Consider the following 21,382-nt stretch of genomic DNA (forward strand, 5'->3'; position numbering starts at 1 on the left):
CCTTTTTAACTGAAATCAGGTATTCTTTCTGAAATGACAAAAAGAATTGTTCATCATCATTTGAATTGTAGTGGGGTTTTCTTGAATATTTGGTAGGCAAAAAAAATAATAATAGAGGGTTAAAATACTTGCTGTTGACTGAAGAATACTGTAGGAGGCAGCTGGAGCTCTGCTGGGGGTGAATCCCCTGCTCTCGAACAGCTGAGTGTCTGGGGCAGTTTCAATGAAGCTTGACGTGGGGGTGGTTCAGAGATGCTAGGTCCTTTCAGGTTTTGTGTAGATGGGCAAGAGGAGTGAGGAAAATTAGAAAACCCAAAACAGTGAGTTGTTTTCATTAATGTGGGGGGTGCAGCAGGGAAAGGGGGAAATCTAGGAGTACCAAAGCTTGCCTTTTCTGTTTGGTCTGCTGGCTAACTGGTGTGTGCACATTAGTCAGCACCTGTGTAGCTTTGAGCCGGTTGTAGGACCTGCTTTGCCAAGACCTCAGTAGGAAAGGAACTTGTGGAGGGGGACCAAGCTTTACTCATTCTCTTTATGGAATCACTTCTAATAAAGGGATTTTTAGATGTAATAGTTATAGGTAGTTCTGCTTTAGGTTCTTAACCTGGCATTCTGAGACTCAGTGTTTTATTTAATGTTGTAAGGTACAGAAGTTAGGAGTGTACTTAGAAGGTTAGCAAAATGTTTAGTTGCACTAGTGTTTTCTTTCCTGCTCTGAGCTCTGGATCATTTCCTTTGAATTATGAGTAGAATGTTGTCTAATAAATGCTGTGTTACTGGAATTGACCCACTCTTACAGTGATTCAGATACCAAATTGTAACTGGCAAGGCTCTGCTTCTCTCAGCTGAACCAAAACCCAAGTCTTGCATGTAAAGAGAACAAGAGGTATGCCAGTGCTGTTGTCGCCTTGTATTAAGGAGAGAAAGAAAAAAGAACACCAAATACATAATAAAATTTGTGAAGAAGGATTAGTAAGTAAGATCTGCATACTGCTTACAGAACCTGGTAATTAAACTGTTAAAAATGTTCATTGCAAACTATTTCTCTGGGGTACGTTGCCTGCCCCTGATCTGTGTCATTAATTCTTGGAAGAAAATGAGAGCAGGCTTACGAGTGCAACTAAAATCATGAAGATTGAAAGCTTAAGGTGGGGCATTACTTGTCTCAACAGCAGTGCAACTGTTTTGATTTAATTTTTGGCTGTTATAACCCATCAACTATCTATTAAAAGTGACAGTTAATAACTCGTACCCTCTCTTCACAATTCCTAGAATGTCAGTAGATGTAATGACCTCTTGAAATTAAGTTGTGCGCTGGCAGAAGCTTGTCCTCAGGCTAATGCAGTTTTTGGCAAACCTGATTTTAGTAAGGTAAGTAGGTTGTGTATATGTGGAGTTTGTTTTTCACCTGAATGCAAAAGACTTAATTCTGTGCAACCATTTTCTTAGGTGTTTTCTTGATCTTTCATTATGCTGTGAGTTATATTCTCTTCAGATCTCTTTAAGAACCACTAGCTTTCCTAAAGAAAACAGTTTTTTTGTGTAAGCAAGTTTAAATCTTTCTGCACTTCAGACTTCAATTAAATTATGGAACCGTAGTTTTTTTTCTAACGCTCAGGGAAAACTACAAGAAGGTAATATACAGAACGCTGAATTCTCTTTTGTTGTCCAGTATACATTATGGGTTATCTTTAACAAGTGAGCAACGCTTTCTCAGAGAAGCGATTCTTTGTAAGATTTTCCATACTTCTTGAGATGGAGCAAAAACCTGTAATGTTAAATGCACTGAACAAAGTACTCTTAAGGAATTAACAAGGACATATTTAATAGCAGTTCTATGACAAGCATACGAAGAGTGATGGCAACTTCTGTTTTTGTGTGTGAACTACTGATGGATTACCACAAAGTAAGGTGTAAATAAAATGATTTGTCTGAACTGTTCGTGTGTACAGGTAAATGACCTACGTTCCCCTTGAAAAGGAAGAATATGCAACAACAGCCAGCGCAGCATGTTTGTGGTGGGACTGGCCTGTTCCTTTGTCAAGCTTACTAAGCTGTCAGTGTCAATAAAATGTTGTAGCAACACATTAACAGCAAAGGCATGAGAGTGTGCTGTGTAAAATGCTGGTGCTTTTCTAGTTGCAAAATTTTGGTTTTGGAGTAAGAGTATTATGTTTTTGAAGCATTAGCATAGATTGTTATGAGAGATAGGATGTCAAATGCATTATTTTGTTTTCATGCTGTTGTGATAATTATAGGATAGTGTGAAAATAAAATTTGTAATGTATTACATATACCATTTTGAGATACGCTTATATTTTCAGAATGCTATTCTTGATCTTTTTTTCCTAATTTCCAGATTTATGGTGGGTGTTTTTCTGAAGATGGATGTTGGTACAGATGTATGGTACAGCAAGTGATCAGCAGTGAAAAGGCAGGAACAATTTTTTTTAAAGTCTTTAATTGTGTACCAGTTCTACATGCAGGATGATAGGAAAAAATGCAACTCTCTCTTTTTGAAACTTGCTGTGTGATTGTATTTAAAAAGAGTGAATAGACACATGGGACACAAATTCAGGTGACATGAAATTTTGAAAAATGCTGATGAAAAGACTAGCAAAACATGACATGCTTGCAAAATGCAAAGCATCGTATCTCTTTATCAAGAGATTCACAAGTGGTAGTTAATGTTGTTAAGCAATTTAATTTCACTTCTGAGTGGTGGAAATGGCAGCCTTGTGTGACGTGTTAGCAGTGATGCAAATGACCTGAAAGAGTTGTTAATCATCATTAGGTGACTGGTACAGGAGGCTAGTAGTTCCTGTTTAAAATTATAATTTCTAGACAGGATGGTTGGCATGGAAACATTAGGTTGCATATCTGTCCATTGAAGAAAGTCTTCTATATTGCTTCTTAATTGTAGCCGTTAGAGGGGGGAAAAAATATGCCAGCAAAGATCTGTTTTGTTACTTAAAGTTTGCTGCTAAGCTTTTACACAGGTGCCAACGTAAGAGACTTCTCTAACTCTGCTCCTTCCTCTGAAGGGTGTCTAGTCTCAGTACGGACGATTCTGGTCTCTGCAACGTGCATGTGCGTTAAAATACTTATATTCTAGTAGTCATCAGTGCATATTTCTGTAGAAGGTTTGTGTAACTTCTGTTTATTTGTGTTTTATATTATTGTTGCAGTGTCAGGTACTGTACATTGACTATGGAAATTCTGAGGTTCTGAATAGATCAGACATAGTTGAAATTCCACCAAACTTGCAATGTCCAAGCGTTGCCAAGAAGTACAGGCTCTGGGGACTGCAGATACCAACTGATCAGAACTTAAACATGTTTGATGAGGTGAGTAACAGATTTTCAAGCATTTAGATGTTAGGATCTGTAACAGATGCTGCCAAATATCAGCACAATGTCACCAGGAGGAGTCTTCTAAGAACTGGATGTTTAACTGTGAAGGCTGGGCATGCTGGGAAGGACTGTGTGATCTGTTGGCCTGAACGTACTCTAGAAACTAAAATGGTTTTGTCAAAAATGGTTCAGATTGTGCTGGGAGGTGATTTTTGGAGTATACTTTTGCCATCTTCAGAGCCTCAGGTCTATTTCTGACTGACCCGAGTTATTTCCATCACTGAGGAAACAAAGTACCTCTGTTTCTTTCCCTTCAGAGAGAAAAATACCCCCCTTAAGTCACAGAACTTGCCATAAATTCACTTCTGTCTGTAAGCTCCTCAAATGTCATGTGCCTAGATACTGTACAAACTTTTGATCAAGAGAGGGAATGGCAGGTGAATGTGAGTGGTAGTAGGAACCCTGTCATCCCTGGCTGGCCATGACTGTTAAAGGCTCAGGAGCTGATGCCAACAGGACTGGTAAAAGCTTTGAGCCCTCTTGAGTGGCACTAGTGACTGTTCGTCGAGTTTTACTAGTGGCAGTCTCCCTTTCAGGGACACCATTTGTTTTGCAGTCTTAATGGCATGCTTCTTCAAGGCTTGTCACTGGCACTGCCCGTGCTTCACCGGCTGGTGGCTTGGGAGCAGCAGTTGCTGGGGGAGGAGGCAGGAAGCGGCTGTCCTGCTTGCCTTGTCTATGCCTTTATCATTTAGGGGAGATATGGAGACCCCTTGTGTATGGTCTCGTCCCTGTGGTCCTACTGGCATTCTTAATGTGATTAATTACTTAAGACAGGTGAAAATCTCCATTCTCAATTGTCTGGGGTTTTGTTTTGTTTGTGTGGGGTGGTTGTGGGGTTTTTTTGGTGTGTATTTGTTTTTTAAAAACAGCTCTTGTTTCTTGAGGTAAAGCTTTATTTGCTTGCGCTGTGTAGCTTTTCTGCGCCCACCCCTTCTGTTCTTAACTTTCAGCAAAACCAGCTTGTTTTCAGAAGTGGTGGTGCAAAAAGAAAAAAAGATCCTGTTAATAAAAGATAACTTTCTCCCAGATGTCTTGAGTGCATTCCCCAGTCTTCCAGAGCTGTTTTTCTTTGATGTTACTGATGAAACTGATAGCTGACAATTCTCACATTTCCTGATTTCTAAATGAGTAGTTTTAGTAAGGTAGATTTCCATAAGGTAGATACACATCATAATTCATTTGTCGCTATGTTCTGTTTCAACTTCTGGACCACTTACTGAAAGGCTGTTAAACAAGGTAATAATTCAAGTATTTTTTAATATTATTTTATATAATACTGTTAAATAGTTGGTCTAGTATCCTCTAAAAGACTTGTATAACCCAGTTGCCAACTTCTGTTGAGAGTTGATGAGACTTTGGACTTCTGCTTATAAATGATACTGAATTCTGCAAAGCTGAACATTGAGGGAGAACTATTGGTGTTGAAGTCTAGTCTGGCATTGACAGTGATTAGATCAAGTACAGTTAGAGTTGTACAGACACAGCATTGTTTCAGAATAAATGTGTTAAGCATAAGCTTTGCCTGTGCAGCTCTTTGGGTTTTGGTCTTAAACATGTCCTCTTTTTCTTAGAAGAAAGGTGGCTGATTTCAGCTAAAAGTATTCAGAGTGTACAGTATGCAACTTAAGTGTATTTTTATTTTACAGGGGAAGAAGTTCTTGAGCAGCCTAGTTTTTGAAAAAGAAATAAAAATACGTCACAAAGGCAAGCATGAAGATGGTACCATTATTGCCCAGGCAGAATATGAAAAAATAGATATTGGAAAAGAGGTGGTCAAGGCAGGGTTTGCTGAAAAATGCACATCTCCAGGAAATACTAAAGATGCAGAAGAAAGAAAAGCAGATGAAATGCAAAATCAGCATAGGAAGATAAAAGTTTCAGTTCCACTGGGGGTAAACAGGTCTGCACATGCACTGTACAGCATCCCAAGAAGGCGCTGTGACCAAGTAGCTGCCAGCACAAGGACTCAGAATTTTACGGGAAACTCTGTGTTTGCCCCAAAGTAAGGCAGCGGGGATGTCACAGAAAACTTTGTGTGTGATGTATTGTATGATCTAATTAGCTTACTTGCTGGGATGTGGGTATATGAGAAGATGAAGGGGGAAGCGAGTGTCTAAAATACAAAGTTCAGTTTCTGTCTGTCCTGCATCAAGTAATACTGGTACTCCGTGGAGGGGAAGTATATGTGAGTCTGTGTGTGTGTATTTGTGCAGGCTGTGGTGAGGGCAATTGGGACATAAATCTCTAAAAAACCTGTTCACTAGTGGTGTTGCTGGTTGGATAGCTTGTTCTTCCTCCTGCAAGGTTTTGAAAAAGCAGCAAGAGGTAGCAGCTAGTAAGCAGAGGAGGAGATACCATAAGGCTTAGTTGAAAGCAGAGGTTGCAGGACATCAGGCCTGTAGCACATTTTGCAGTGATAGGCAATGCAATAATGTTTGTTTTAGTATCTCTGTAATTTCCATTGGCTTGTCCTTAAGACTTTTTGTAGCTATCCCCTATTTATTTACCTCCATTAAAAACTCACTGGGCACAAACGTAGAGTGTAAAAGTACCCTTATGTATCAGGACAAACATATTTTGATGATTTATTTGTCTAGGAATGTAACAATGTGTGCTTATAAGAAATAAAGCCAGCAATCATAGTTTTAGAGGGAAAGCTTTAGGGGACAACGGTGTCTCTGCAACTTGTAATTACATAGACAAGAGGTAGTGGTAAGTTGGCATTTACAGTTGTTGTCAGAAATCTTTTTAAAGAGACTTTTCCTACAGTTGCTAGGATTGCCATGGCAACAGGCTGCTGAGAAAAATGTTTGTGGGTGGGAAAGACGGTACTTGGCATTCAGAAAGTTGAGATGGTGTAAGAAGGAATGTTCTCCAAAAAAACTTGTTTAGAATTTGCTAATGTTCCATAATTTGAGCTTCTAGAACGTTTTAATGAATCACCTGAAGGCGCGCCCTTCCACATACTAGCATGGTATCCAAATCTGTTTTACAATTAGATCATTTAGGCAAGTCTATGCTGTTAACAAATACTAATATGAGAGGTGCTCTTCAAAAAAGTCTAAATTTATAGTAAAGTGCCTCATCCTGAATTATTTTGATACTCTGATCTGCCCTGTTTTCTGAGTTGGAGATATGCTGTGAATCTGATTTTAAAAAAGAAATAGCTTTTTTTTTGTGTGTGGCATGCAGTTGAGATACTTTTTTGTACAAAGCTCTCCTGACTGGCCTGAGTAGCTGGCAGCTAGTGGATCGTCTGTTTCATTTCTGTGTGTTCTGGTGTCCTTTAACTTCTTGCACATCACAGGCATTTTTGGGGTGGTATGCCTGCGAAGGAAATTGAGAAAGAAAGAAGCTAAGATGTAACCAAAGCCATGCAGGTGAGGATGAAGTTGATGTGAGGTCTAGTGGAGCTTTAATACCGTACAGTACTATCACAGTACTCTGAGACAGATGGCTTCACATCACTCTTCGTTATAAAAATAACTATTAGGGTGTAGTTCCAAAACACTAACCTGGAAGTGCTTTGTCTTATTTAGTAGGTAGAAGATCTGAATTACAGTGGTCTTTGGCTTTTCTGGGTCTGCACTGTGGTATCGTAAGATGTTTTTTGGACGTGAAAGACTTTTGAGTTAGTGACAGTGAAAACATACCAAGTTTTTCTTCAAATGATGTATTTTTTTCCTCCATGTTGTGCAACAGTCTTTGTAAAGAGTGGTGTGGAGAGGGATACAGATTGAAGAAGTAAAGCATGATTGTGTAGGTGCTTCTGTAGACTTTTTGATGTGGTGTTCTGTAGTCATTACTGAAATTACAATAGCATGAAAGAATGCACATTGTGTTTTGTTGGGTTTCTTTTTTTTTTTAATTAATTCCTCTTCATTAATTTTAAAAGGGAAAAAATGCTAGCTTCTACCTCAGTGCCAGACACCAGGTTCGCACAAATAAGACCAGATCAGAAACTGTCTGAAGATAATGAAGTTCTCAGAAGGGAGAACATAAATCTCTTGCAGACACAGAAGGAACTAGAACTGAAGGTTCAGCAGCTGAAGCGTGAACTTCAGGTATGTGGAAATACGAAGAGGATGCATCTCTCCTCATTGCAAGTGTTCCTGACAATGCTTCTGTCTTACTGTTTCATCATACTGTGGTTCAGCTGTGTGCTGTTGTTTGGAATACAGAAGGTTTAAACTGGTTGAGTGACGACTTGTCTTGCCCTGGTGCAGGGAGGTGCTGTCAGTGTGCGTCAGCAGACATTTTGCAGTCCAGGTTGGACCCTAGCTCCCCTTGGTGTGTGTACTGGCTTGCCACCACGCTTGATGATGCAGCTGCTGGTTTGGATGTAGGTGTTCAGTATGAACGTTGCACTTTGTGATTAAAAATGTGCTTTGTGTATAAGGATGTAATCTTTGCCTTTTTTTCCGCTCACTTAAGGGGAAAAACAGCTTTCTGTGTGTGGGGCTGAAAATTCCTAAGCATCACAGAATCACAGCAGCTGTGGGATATTAGAACTGGATAAAAATTGTTTCCTCAATTGCGGCTTAATAGAAATGATGCTTATATGTCTTTCCAGGGGAAGTTCCTAGCGCTATCTGAGAAGCACAGTACTTAGTAATAGTTACTGATAGGCTTAAAAATGCTGCAAATGGTTTTAAGTGTGATAAACAGCAGTGGTAAGAAGAGGTTGTGTGAAAAAATGTTATATTTGCATGAATTCAGAAAAACGTTGTGCAAACTCTTATCTCTACATATACAAAAGGAAAAGCTACTGTTGTGTAAATCCCTTTGACACCTCCAAACTTGAACTTGTGCACAGCTGTTTCCTTTTTCTTTCTTGTGGAATAAAACTACTCATAACCAGCTGTGCTATTCAGCTACCTCTACCTAGAACACCTGTGTTTCTACATGTACAAACCTGTCAGTGCACAGATTCTCCATCAACTGAAGATACAATGTTTGTACACTTCTATGCAAACTGAATTAACAAGCAACTGAATACCTGTCTGCAGCTAAGAAAAAAATACTTGAATGCAAGGAATTCTTAGAAGCATTTCTTATCTATAGTCTGATGATTTCTTTAAAAAAAACCCTGTTTTCTGCAAGTTTTAATTACTTTTTGTGTTGAATGCAAGTAAACTGCTTTAAAAGAAAGGGTTGGGGGTGTTCCTTTTAAGTAAGAAAATAATTTGCTCCCTGCTAAAACCACTGTGGTAGGCAATGACTTGTTTTAGAAGGGTGATGCGTGGTGGTGGCTTTGAGGGGTACTTAAACACCCTGCAGTCATGAGACATCATGCCCATCTGCAAATACAAAACTATTTAAACCGTTCTGTGTTTGATTTTTATTTTTTTTTAAACACAATATGTAGCGAGTCTGAAAGGCTCACAACTTTTAAAGACTGTGTTTCATTACTTGAAGTGGAATTTATAAAAGCATCTCTGTTGTATGAGAGCAAGAGCTTTTAAATTTAGGTTGCCCCTTGAGGAATATAGCCTGATGTGGTGTACAGGCTTGTTTTGGGTCAAGAATATTCCTTATTTTGTCTTGAAGATATTCCTTGTTTATTTTGTCTTGAAAATATTCCTTGTAGGAAGGTCAGGATGGTTGTACGTACCGCAAGAGCTCTTGTCTTGCTGCACCCCTTTGAGTTGTGGTAGTGATAAGAGAAAGGAGTTTAATGAGGTCCTGGACTTACATTTCCCTGAATTTTTCAGCAAGGAAAGAAAAAAATACCACGTTGTCTGAAGACTTGTTAGCAAATGGGGAGTAATTGAAGAAATACAATTGAATACATCACTACTGAAATGAGGGGAAGGAAGTGAACCATTAACCTTTAAGAAGCTATTAAAGAAAATAAAATTATTCTCATTGGTTTGTATGTCTTTCTAGGCATTTTGTTAAGTGTTTAGAGGAGGGCCAGCTCTGTGTATGTGTGTGCACATGTGTGTGTTGGTCTCTAGTTTTCAAAAGTCTAAATTATGGTCTGCATCATAGTAACTCTGTCTGTTGTGAATATTGATCTATCTTTGCCTCTCTTTGTTGAAACACTGCTCCGAAAATGATAAATAATTCAGAGCGAGAAGGAAGCATCCATGAAAACTGCTAGAAATTTTGAGGAAACTCTGCATAATTACATTGGAACAAAAATGAGAAATTTGGCTGCTAAGGTGAAGGCGTTGAAAGAAGTTAGGTATGTATTTTTTTTCTAAAATAGTACCACTTATCATTGCCCTGTTTATCTCTTGAAGTCATGTATGCTTTTTTATTTCCCAAAAGTTTTGTTTTGTTATTTTTTTAAGAAAAATGTAGTGTTGTATACAGAGGGGAGTACTTCCCAAAAGCAAGGCTGAAACCTGAGCTTTTTGGAAGCTTACATTGGAATTTGCTTTGCCTGCTTCTCAGTGTTTATTAGATTACTTTGATTCACTTCTGTTCCCTTACCATAGCTTTTGCAAGAAGAGCTTTCAATTCCATCTTCAAGGAGGATGCTAATTAGTAAATGCAGCTAGTTGTTAAAAGCACCAGGGCAGTTGGAGTTCTTTGGGTGTCCGTATTGCTGAGAGAGGCGTATTTCTTTTTAGCCCAAATTTCCCGTCTAGTTTAAAACTAGAAGTTTTAAAGTCTCGTTTAAAACTTTTAAAAAAGACGGGACAAAACTTCAGTGGGAAGAAGACTTGAAATAGAAATGACCATCAGCTCCTTTAAGAAGGAATATATATATTGGTGTTTGTGTTCATGAAAGATGAGTAAAAAAAAAAATACCAAGAGAGGAAATAGGACAAAAGGGAAATTAAAAGCAGGAGTGAATTTCCATGTACAACCTCATCAATACTTAGATGTAATGAATGTATTCTTGGTCCTTTGTCAAAAAAAGATTTAACAGCTGAATGAGAAAAATTGCTGCTGCTACGTTTTGAAAGAAAGTAGGTCATTAACGCGGCAGGTGCTATCTCAAAATTTGTATGTTCTAAGGGGTCTGAATAACATTGATTTTTAAACTGTTTAAGTTCTGGGGGGAAAAAAGAAACAACTGGTAAAATGTTATTTCCTCCTTACAACTTAGACAGACAAATAAGAACAGTCGTTTTAGGGAGCAGCTCTCAGAATCCATAATAGTAGTTACAGAAGGATGTCTCACTGTTCCATGTTCATTGGAGAAATTGCAGAAGATTTGGACGGAGTATGACTTGGCTCAAGAGAGAATTCGGCTATGCAGAAATGTGGTAGGTTGGAATTATTTTTTTTCTCAAGAGCTATACTTTAACAGTTATTGACAGAGTATTTAGTCTTATAAGCGTAGCTGAATAGCATGAGCACAGCGTGGAAACATCTGTCCTTTACTAGATAACATTGGAGGCTTTGCTGCCTTTGCCACAACTGATGTTTATTTTTTTTGTGAATTTTATTATTGTGAAGCGTTATTTTTTGTGTTAGACTCTTTGACGCCCTTGATTTTGTAAAGAAGCATAAGGAAGTTAGAACATGATAGCTAAAATGTTTCTGTTCTGTAAGAGTTAGAAACCGCTTCAGCTGTGCAGCTGCAGTATCTGTATTTAAAACCTTTTGTTAAAGCAGCATGCCACTACTTGGTATGTGCTTCTCTTGTTGTTGGGGAGGTGTAGGTAGAGGGGTATGCAAGTACGCTTCTATAGGAAGATGGACTTGTATAGAGGAAAGCTGCCACCTAGTGTAACTTCTCTGCAACCACAGATCTGAAAAAGCCTGCCTGGGGACAGAGGCATGGCAGTGTTGGTAAGGATGGTTGTCTACTGCGACCTCGTGTGCAGCGATACTGCTTTTGGGAACGGGAAGGTTCCCTGGTCTGTGGCGGGCATTGTGGTACAGGAGGGAAGGGATGGTAGTTGTGCATCTGGGAGAATGACAGCACATGTGTTGTGACCATTTTCAAGTATAACATTTTTAATGTGTTTACTTAAGAAGTGTTGCTGTGTTACACTGAATTTAGCAGCTTATGAAATGGACTAGAAAATAACGAGCCATGAGGAGAACCCAAGTAAGCTCTGCTGCTGCTTGTGCAGGGAAAAGTATTTAAAAAAGTATTAAAATATCTATGGCATGGCATACATTTGATTGCTGTAGGTGAAAATAAATAGTTTTTAATAAATAAAAGACAATCAAATGTTTAAACTTTACAACATTAAGATAAACATTAATAAGCAGATGACATTTTAGTGTTGCATCTTGTATAGGGGAGCAGTGTGTAGAAGAATAGCTAGACTGAGAGGTACCCAGGAGCCAGGGCTGCTTAGGGATTCACTTGCATAAGCTTTAACTTTCCTTGAGTGAATTCCCGATCACATGTGAAATAGTAGCAGTTGCAATTTTCTGGACATTACATAGGATGGCTGAGCTCAGGTGGGCCTGTAAGCCTTCTTGAATAACAGCAGACAAGTTGTTCTCCATTTGCTGCAAAGCCATCTTAGAATTTGTTTTTGCCCCCCTTGTCTAGTTTTGCCTTAACTCAGTACGGCCAGGTATAGAGGGAAAGAAGACCCTTAACATGGAGAAGAGTTGGGACAGATGCACATATGGTGGTGTGACTGGGGAATCTCAAAGTGTTTTTTTTAATAGAGGTGGTGATTGCTTTGGTTTCATTCATGTAGTAGTGTGTGTGCGCTGTTGGGTTTTTGCGCTGTTGGGTTTTTGCGCTGTTGGGTTTTTGCGCTGTTGGGTTTTTGCGCTGTTGGGTTTTTGCGCTGTTGGGTTTTTGCGCTGTTGGGTTTTTGCGCTGTTGGGTTTTTGCGCTGTTGGGTTTTTGCGCTGTTGGGTTTTTGCGCTGTTGGGTTTTTGCGCTGTTGGGTTTTTGCGCTGTTGGGTTTTTGCGCTGTTGGGTTTTTGCGCTGTTGGGTTTTTGCGCTGTTGGGTTTTTTCTGAGCTGCAAACCCCAGCAAGCAGCATTCTTCCATGAGAAACATCATGAAAAAAGGTTCCATTCTTGAAGAGTCCTTGAGGTTTTTCTGATGTACTAATTTATTGGAGTACGTTAGACAGTCTGGATGTTGACACCTGTTTCAGTTGTGAATGGCTAACAATGAAGTCATGCCTGCATGGTGCATTGTAGTGTGTTACACAGCCAAAATATTTGAAATACTGTTGAAATGAGCTTGCAGCACTATGCTGCTTCTGGCAGCTCCACATGTGTTTGTGTAGCCCTCTGTTTTGTGTTGACATGTGGCTTGAAAATTATTTTTGTTCCAAAATCAACACCACCTCCTGTCCCCCCCTGCCCATTCTGACATTGTTCCTGGTTGCTTAAGCTTAGGTGTAAATGAATGGTGAAGTGAAATCTTATGACTTTTCAAGAGTGCGCGGTTGTAAAAAAAAAAAAAAAAATATATAAAAAAATCCTGCTATCTGAAGAGGGGAAGTTGTCATGGTAGTGTCACTGATATTTTAAACGGGGAAAAATAAAGACAATGTGTAGATGTCAGGTACCCTCTAGAGTGCATGAGTGCTGGCTGCAAAGGGTATGCAAGTGGGAATTTGTGTGGAATTGTAGAGCTCCCTGAAGGATTAATTTACTTTTCAAGATGAAGTGGTAGCAGCTGGAAGCAGGACATCTCATGACTCTTCTGGAATTTGTCTTAAGTATTTTGAAGACTTTGGTAGGTGAAAGGTAAAGAACAAAAGTTTTGGTTGCATCATGCTAGAGCTATGGTACCAAAAGTTAATGCGCAGTGTAGTGCCTTATCTTTTTTTCTCCCCCGAGAATAATTTTGATTTTTAAATACCTATTTTATGTGCTGTAATGTGCCACAGAATCTTGTCTACTGTATTTTCAAATACAGGAAGTGTCCAGGATGCACACAGTGAAAGGGTGTGCTTGTTATTCTGCCTGTCATCCCTACTTAAATGATACTGGCTGTAGATAGGCTAACAAATATTTTTAATAGTGCAACTGAGTATGTTGATGTCACAAGCTTTTTTTGCTCGGTTAATATGAGGTACGTGTAAATCCAGTGTGCAGGATGCCCAGTGATCCCAAACAGATGGATGAAATAGCTGGCTATTAAACTGTAACAGACTGTTTAACTCTGTTTGCTTAATCTGTCAACCTAGTGTTATAGATTGTGGCCCAATAATTGACAGGAACCAGTCCAATTAATCAAATTAGTTTATTAAGCAAGCGGCAGCAAGCAAAACAGCGCTGGGCGGCCGGGGAGTCTTTGCTCCGCCAACGGCGCACCCCCACTTCCCGAAAGTAGCTGATTATATACTCTTGTGGTTCCCGTATATGTGTCAATCCTGGTATATTCCGTGTCTGAGCGACGTGTTGCTAGGGGGTCGGTCTTGTCCCGCCTCCTGGTGGTCGTGAGGCTGAAGGCTCCTCATCTTTATCGGTGTCCTTGGGGTGACTCTTTTCAGCTTATTGCATAACTTAGCTCTTCCCTTTGAAGTGTTAAAGCACACCAGATGTCTGTGATTTAGGCATTGAGGTGTCAAAGCGCACCAGATAGCACACTGGATGCCTATGATTTAGGCCTTGAGGTGTCAAAGGCACCAGGTAGCACACCGGATGCCTGCGATTTAAGTATGTGAAGAGTCGAAACATTGTAATTTTTCACCAGCCTTTAAGAAAGCCTGATTTGATTAACAAACATGATTTTATTTATTACACTATCTGTCAAAATTGGATTTACTAAGTTAAATCTTGCTATTCAGTTGCCTAAGCGATGTGCTCTTCCTTTAACCTCCCTAGAGTGCTGGTGCCCTCTCTCACTGTCACAAGCCTCATTTGTTTGTACGCCCTTGGGAGTGAACATCTTGTCTTGCTTTGGGGAAACTTAATGCATCTTAAAGAGATATCACAGGTGTGAGTAAACCCAATAAGTTTGAGTGCAAAGTAAATGGCATTATTTAATTTTAAGCTTCCATAGTTGGTATATGCTGGTTTAACTGGGTCTGTCCTGGATACTGTCCCAAAAATGAAGGTGGGCCACTGGAGCATTTCTTCTTAATAAGGTATTTATGTAACGTATATCTTGGAAACATAAGAAGATAAGCAGTGAACTGAAGTAGTACTGGGGCATGGTGTGTATGAAAATAACAAAGGTGATTCTTCTGTAGTGGTAATGCTTAAAAATATATTCAAAACTAATTGTAGAATTTGATGTAAATTCTGTGTCCAAATAGGAAGGTAGTGGTGCTGGTAGCTTAACTAGCTCTCCTATGAAATGTGACTGAGAGGATGGCAGCTTTACAGATGAAAAAAGAGGGATAATTACAAGTTACTGTGATTGCAATGTAGGCAGATACTCATAGCAATAGGGTGTAATACAAATTCTGGCTTTTCAGACATTGTAGCTAGTGTTGTAAGGATGTGTTGCTTAATTTATGATTTTGAGTTAGAAACTTATTAGAGACTGTAGTGTACATATTCAGCATTTTTAGTGGGAAGGATGGAAAAATAATCACACCAGTGTTTAAAAAAGGGGAACTCATTGCTCATTAAAAAAAGTGGGTAAGGGTGGCATAAATAGAGAAGCTTAATGAGGGTGCTGGTGCCAGAGATAAGTTTTAGCTATCCCATATACTTACATCTTTGTAAAGCAGACTATTAAGATACTGCCTGTGTACTTAATGCGCTCTGAATTTATTGTTATTTCACAGGCATTATCTGATCCATGAACTGTTGAATATATGCGATTAAATGGCAGACATTGGAAGGAGACTTGTCTCGTGGGTCCTGAGCTGTCTGTTGAGTTCCTGGATTATCATTTCGTCATGTGTAGACTGTTAAATTTACTCTAGTGCTTGAACGGTTATTAATTGGAGTTTGGTTGCCTGCTTGAATTTTCTGCTACATTAAGTCTCTACTGCTCTAGTTTTTGAAGTAATATTCCGCAGAAATCTTGTCTTAAAAAGGAATAAAGACCCCTTGTCATAAAGAACACTTTTCATGCAGTGTGTTACAGTATTCTTTTACAAACTAGCTCCTGTCTTATGCAGGAAAAACAGCAGGAAGTCTGTAAAAATTGGATGTGTTTTTGGTCACCAGAGATGCCTAAAAAGTGCAGAAGTGCCTATTAAATCTTTCTGTTGTTGTTGTTTCATGTTTTTAAGTGCTGAAGCAATATGTTGTGTTCACCTATAGTAGAACTTAATCCACTGATTTTTATTATCCAGCCCACTAATGTCTGGCTAAATTACAACATCTGTTCAATTGCTAATTGATGTTCCAAAGCAGTGTATGCTGCAGTTTGGGATTTTATTTTTAGTTCGAGTTGTCCATCTTTCAATTTCCAACCACTGGATCTCATTCTGCCCTTGCTTGTTACAGGGAAAAGGTTTCTAGTCTATCTTCTGTGGATACAAACTCCTAATTAAGTCAATTTCTAAGCTTTCACTTGGTAAATCAAATTTAAAAACACTGAGAACCCGTGTTTGTGTAGACATATTTATATTACAGATATATTCATATTATATATTACTTGTTAGTAGGAAGTGTTCATTTAACTGTTCTTTGGCTCCGTGTGAAACTGGGATTAGTGTCATGGTTAACTCTTCTATTGGTTTCTGTTTCTTTATTCATTGCTTTCCACACTAGATTTTCCAAATCTTTACAGCAAGTCTGTAAAGCTGCAGTTTGGTCTTCCATGTTCATATATATTTTCCTGTTTCTGCAGGGCAATGAGGACATTTTATGTTTACAGTAGCAATTAGGAATTCCTTCTGTTATCAACAGTCATGCAGAAACTGTTTCTTTAGTTGTCTGATAATGTAGTCATATTTTTGCACTGTAAAGAATGTTGTATTTGTGCAAGGTGGTCATGTCGTAGGAGTAGAGGTTAAGAACAAAATTTGCTTTTTCACTCATTCCTAGTCAGGCATGTATTGTACTAATCATACTTTGAGGGATTAATGCTTTTTTGTATCACTTCCTGCATGCGTGGCATTTGGGTGACTTGCTTTTTCTTCTGCGTAGGATGAAATAGATGAATTGATTGCCAAGAGAGATGAGGTGCAGCAGAACTTGTATTCATCAGTGGAAGAATTAATTTTGGAAGTGGATCAACTGCCCCTCTCTGAGCGCTCAAGAACATTACAGGTAAGGAGGCTGCTTTAATTGGTATTGATTCCGAAACACTGAGAACCTGTGGAGAAACCTGTGTTTCTTAATGTTAAATGTTATATAGTTGGAGACCTCGACAGCAGCAGATGAAGCTTTAGATAACACTTCTGAGTTAAGTTGTACATTTGACACCTGTAGTTCTCAGTGTTACTTAGGTCTCCTTGATGTTTTGTTTCTAGAGGCAAATTACCTAGATCCTGGATTTGAGCAACAGCTTTTCTCTTATGGTACTGTGTTTCGTGACTAACAAGACTTCATAAAGCACAGAATATTTATTAGGAGGCAGGTGTTAATGAGAGAACCTACAATTAAAAAGTCACTGCAATTTGCAGGATAACTGCATTGAATTTTATGGTTGGATTAGACACTTTCCTAGCCTTTTCCGTTAAGGTGGCTGTATAGTTTGGACCAGTGTAGCAAAGTCTAAAATGTTTTAAGCTTTTTTTTTTTTAAGGTGAGAGTGAAATGCTACAGAAGCACGTGTTTATACCAAGAGTCTCTCTCCCTCCCAGCCAGCCTAACAACAGAAAGTGGTGAACTAGATGGCGAAATAGCCTTACTGCAGAGGCAGTAAGAACTTTTGAAGAGGACTTTACCAGTAGAAACACCAAGCTGGTGCTTCTGGCCTTTGCTGTTAGAAACAGTGTCTTTTCTTCTTCAGAAATATTAAATTTTTTTTGTTTTGACTTTGAAAGTGTTTGTGGAGAAGGGAAAAAGGTTGGCAATAGTTTGACAGCTTGTCATGATTACAGGCTGCATGTAAGTTTGTCTAAGATTGGAACAGCGTTAATAAATTGAAGCATTCACATTTTCATGGAATTAATTACTCTCTAGTGGAATTATTTTTCAATGCCATTCAAAAAAATGTTTTGATACACTTATTTTTTGATTCTAGTCTGACATGCGGATTGGTGTCTAAGTAGAAAAGATATTGGATGGGTAGCATTTCATGGCTTTCTGTTACTGCAGGCCCTGTGTGGTTCCTGCTCCTTCAGACAGAGGGAAGTTGTGGTGTGTAGTTGTACAGGGCATTTATATTTTGTGGGGGTTTTTTTTGGTGTATGTTTTAAGGTTATGCTGTGTTAATCCACTAGGTGGTAGGCATTAAGCATCTTCTAGATGGTTGTACTGCAGTGAAATTTTAATAGTTTTTTGAAAATATTTGAAGGGGTACTGAATGCTCCTAGGTGTGTTAAGTGAATTCTGTGCTTTAGCTTAAGTGTGTTGATGGTCCTCTCTTGTATTAGGAGCTAGAAGATCAAAATAGTTTTCCCAAGTAGGAAAACAGAAATAAGTTTTTACCAAATAACAGGGAGAACCTTGGCTGCAATTTCATAGAGCTGAAGGAGGTCATTCTGTGCTCTTCTAGAGAAACAAGTATTTTTCCAATGTGTCTCAGAAGAACAGGAGCTTGCGAGCTAATGCCCCTCTCACTGAGGCTGTGTATTGCAAACCTCTGTTCTGCATCACACATCTCTTCTGACTTAAGTTTCATACCGTCCAGTAAGAACTGTTGTTGGTCTGAGCTACAGACAAATTCAAGCAGCTTCAGCCACAGCTCGGTCCAACTGGCTAGGACTGAAATAAACAGTTGGTCAGCTCCATGCTTTCCAAGTGCTAACACTGCATCGGTTAAAAGGAGGGCTGAGAGTGTGGGCATACACATAAGTTACTTTTGAGGTTAGAAAGGCTTTGCAGAGGGATGTGGACAGGCTGGATCGATGGGCCAAGGCCAGTGGTATGGGGTTCAACAAGGCCAAGTGTCGGGTCCTGCACTTGGGTCAGAACAACCCCATACAACGTGACAGCCTTGGGGAAGAGTGGCTGGAGAGCTGCCTGGCTGGAAAGGACCTGGGAGTGTTGGTCAGCAGCTGGCTGAATATGAGCCAGCAGTGTGCCCAGGTGGCCAAGAAGGCCAACAGCATCCCGGCCTGTATCGGGACTAGTGTGGTGAGCAGGACTAGGGAAGTGATCATACCTCTGCACTCAGCACTGGTGGGGCCCCATCTCGAATACTGTGTTCAGTTTTGGGCTCCTTGCTGCAGAAAAGTCATTGATGTGCTGGAGTGCGTCCAGAGAAGGGTAACAAAGCTGATGAGGGATCTAGAGCGCAAGTCTTCTGAGGTGCAGCTGAGGGAGCTGGGGTTGTTTAGCCTGGAGAAAAGGAGTCTGAGGGGAGACTGTATCACTGTCTAGAACTACCTGAAAGGAGGTTGTAGCAAGGTGGGGATCTCTTCTCCCAAGTAACAAACGATAGGACAAGAGGAAATGGCCTCAAGTTGTGCCAGGAGAGGTTTAGATTGGATATTAGGAAAAATTTCTACACCAAAAGGATTATCAAGCGTTGTAACAGGCTGCCCAGGAAAGTGGTGGAATTGTCATCCCTGGAGGTATTTAAAAGATGGCTAGACATGGTGCTGAGGGATGTGGTTTAGTGGTGGTTTTTGTCAGTGTTAAGTTGATGGTTGGATTAGATGATCTGAAATGTCCCTTCCAACCTAGACAATTCTAAAGCAAGCTAGGGTGTGATCCTAACAGTTGTCGGCTGTTCTGTTAGCTGTCTGTGAGCATGTTTCCTCTGCCTCATGCATAGTGCATAGTAGTTATGCAGACCATGGAGCTGTCTTCATATGATAACTTGTTATCCTTCTGGAGGCTTCTTCTGTATCCATATACAGGTGAAGTTGCTAATGTTTTTGGGAAGTGTGCTTATAGTATGAAAAATAAATGGGTAGACATAGGATGTAACTTAACTGATTCTTTCCTTGAGGATGGTCTGGTGGAATGCATGCAGATACTCTTCTGCTGTAACTATTGCTGCTATTTTTGTAAACAGGGTGTGGTATTGGATATGAAGCTGTTACTGACCACTTTTCTTAGTTCTATTACCCATTTTTTGCTGCTGTTAAAGAGCCTGATTTTTTTTTTCTCCCTCCTATCACGCTGTTCCATTTGAACTCGGCTTCTCCCTTGCAGTGCCATTTTCTACCCGCGTGTGTCCTGATGTGTTAAAATCCAGTTGTTCAAAAGAGAGTGTGAGAAAAATCTATTGTGCACCTGAGTGATTTAAATAGCCTCCATAAATGTAGCAGAAACTTCCTTTTTGCATTTGCTTATAGACAAGCATATTTGTACAAAGCTCATGTCACATGGCTGAGTTGGAAAATTGCTGTTTCAAACAATCTGTTATACTAAGTAAATGCTGTTCATTATAGTAACTATTGTTATGAAATTAGTTTTAGTATTTTAAAAAATACTGTTTGGTGTTGGTTCTTTTTTTTGGGGTTTTTTTTATGATCACTGTATTTAGTTAGTTGTTATGTGGGGAAATTCTTGTGCTTGTGGATCCCATTTGAACTTTTGCTGTACTGTGTCTCTAAAGTTGGGGCCTGGTTGTGGTAAAATAGTGTGTAGTTCTATAAAATTGGTCAAGCTCACTTCCTCACCTGTGCAGTAAGTACCTGCAGTCCTCAGCAAGGGGAGTTCATTGCTGCCACGTTCTGCCCTGTGGTGTCAGTGTCAGACAGTCTGTTTTACTTAAAGTTATGTTTGGTTGCTGATATGACCTGTTTCAAGTGTCTGAAAGGCTCCTGGCAAAGATGAAAACCTCTCTGAAGAGGAGGCGAGAGAGAGGTATTGTGGTGGTGTTCTGTATCTACATGACCTAGGTGTTCTTTGGGAAGACCTGTGATACTTAACTCAAATGTTCTGGGATCTGAGAGAAGAAAAAAAGTGAAACGCTGTATGTAAGCTGTCAGCAGCCTTTCACTGGGTTTCTGTAGTAATCTTGTCGAGAATTATGTGGATAAGTAAAGTGATGGATTTTGAAAGCTGAAGGATGCTATTTATTACAAAAACACAGGTTCATTCAGTCAAATTCCACTGCTCAGGGAGAATTTTCTTTTTCAAACTACAGCAAATTGCCTGCAAACACCAGTGTAGCTCTCAAGTATTTTTTCAGCATGGGACTTTCCACCCAGGTGCAAGGAAGACTGCTTTCTGTCCAGGATGTTGTCTCCACTGGTAATTGACTGACACATTCCTCCCTGACCCCACTTGTTCTTTAGGTCATTTGACAGGCTGCTCTTTGTTTAAAAGTGTTTTCTGTTTGCCCTGAACTTTAGCCTCATACTTTCCCTTACTTGTAGCACTTTAGTTTGTTTTCCAGTACAAGTCAAAAGGAGATGGACCCTGTGCTTCATGTACTTGCAGAATACTTGGCTTTTAGATGAAAATAGAAGTGTCCGGACTGTAAAACTCATTTCAGAGGGCCTTCAGGTGTCAGACATGTAGGTAGTTGCTGTTCCATCTAGGTATCAGTGTGATGATGAAGGTGTGTCAGAAGAGATTTGACCAGTTACTTTTGAAGGGAGGGATCAGTCCAGAAGCATTCTTCGAGTGTCTGGCTGCTCACCTTGTTTCTTAGTACAAGTTCACTTAATTTTCTGAATTTGAGTAGTTCTATGAGGAGCATTTATAAATTGAACCCCATTGAAGTCCTGTTGGACTGTAAAGCCCAATCCGTAGGGAAGAAGAAACTAGAATACGCATGACTTCTTATAAACTGTTAAGGTTTTTGTGGTGTCTTTTCCTTCCGTGTTTTGAAGGGAAAAATCAGACTGTATGATCTCTGTGTGAGGTCCTTTTCTGCGTTGCATTTTTCTGGTAGACATACTGCCATGAGATCTGAGAGGAAAGTGGAATATAAAATATATTTCACTGGATATAGAAAGAGGCCTTTGTAGTGGAAATAGTTTTATGCCAGTAGTTAGTGCTAACTTTTTCTGTTGAATGTCTTGATTTTTATAGATAGTGCGCTGTCTTCTTGCACACAAAATTCTTCTGGTTTGCAAACCTATTTTTGTTTGGTTCA

General features: G+C 39.5%; 1 protein-coding gene across 2 annotated transcripts in view; it reads left to right on the forward strand.

Annotated features, from left to right (window-relative positions):
* STK31 (serine/threonine kinase 31) overlaps window positions 1-21,382 on the forward strand; it is a 41,706-nt gene that overhangs the window by 752 nt on the left and 19,572 nt on the right. For both annotated transcript variants that reach the window (XM_074574862.1, XM_074574863.1), the window contains exons 4-11: window positions 1,273-1,371; window positions 2,360-2,434; window positions 3,189-3,347; window positions 5,063-5,418; window positions 7,312-7,480; window positions 9,491-9,606; window positions 10,480-10,639; window positions 16,363-16,485. In XM_074574862.1, the coding sequence (XP_074430963.1) occupies window positions 1,273-1,371; window positions 2,360-2,434; window positions 3,189-3,347; window positions 5,063-5,418; window positions 7,312-7,480; window positions 9,491-9,606; window positions 10,480-10,639; window positions 16,363-16,485 (1,257 nt within the window). The remainder of the gene's footprint in view (window positions 1-1,272; window positions 1,372-2,359; window positions 2,435-3,188; window positions 3,348-5,062; window positions 5,419-7,311; window positions 7,481-9,490; window positions 9,607-10,479; window positions 10,640-16,362; window positions 16,486-21,382) is intronic.

This window comes from Larus michahellis, chromosome 2 (genome assembly GCF_964199755.1).
Source record: "Larus michahellis chromosome 2, bLarMic1.1, whole genome shotgun sequence".
Taxonomy (NCBI): Eukaryota; Metazoa; Chordata; class Aves; order Charadriiformes; family Laridae; genus Larus; species Larus michahellis.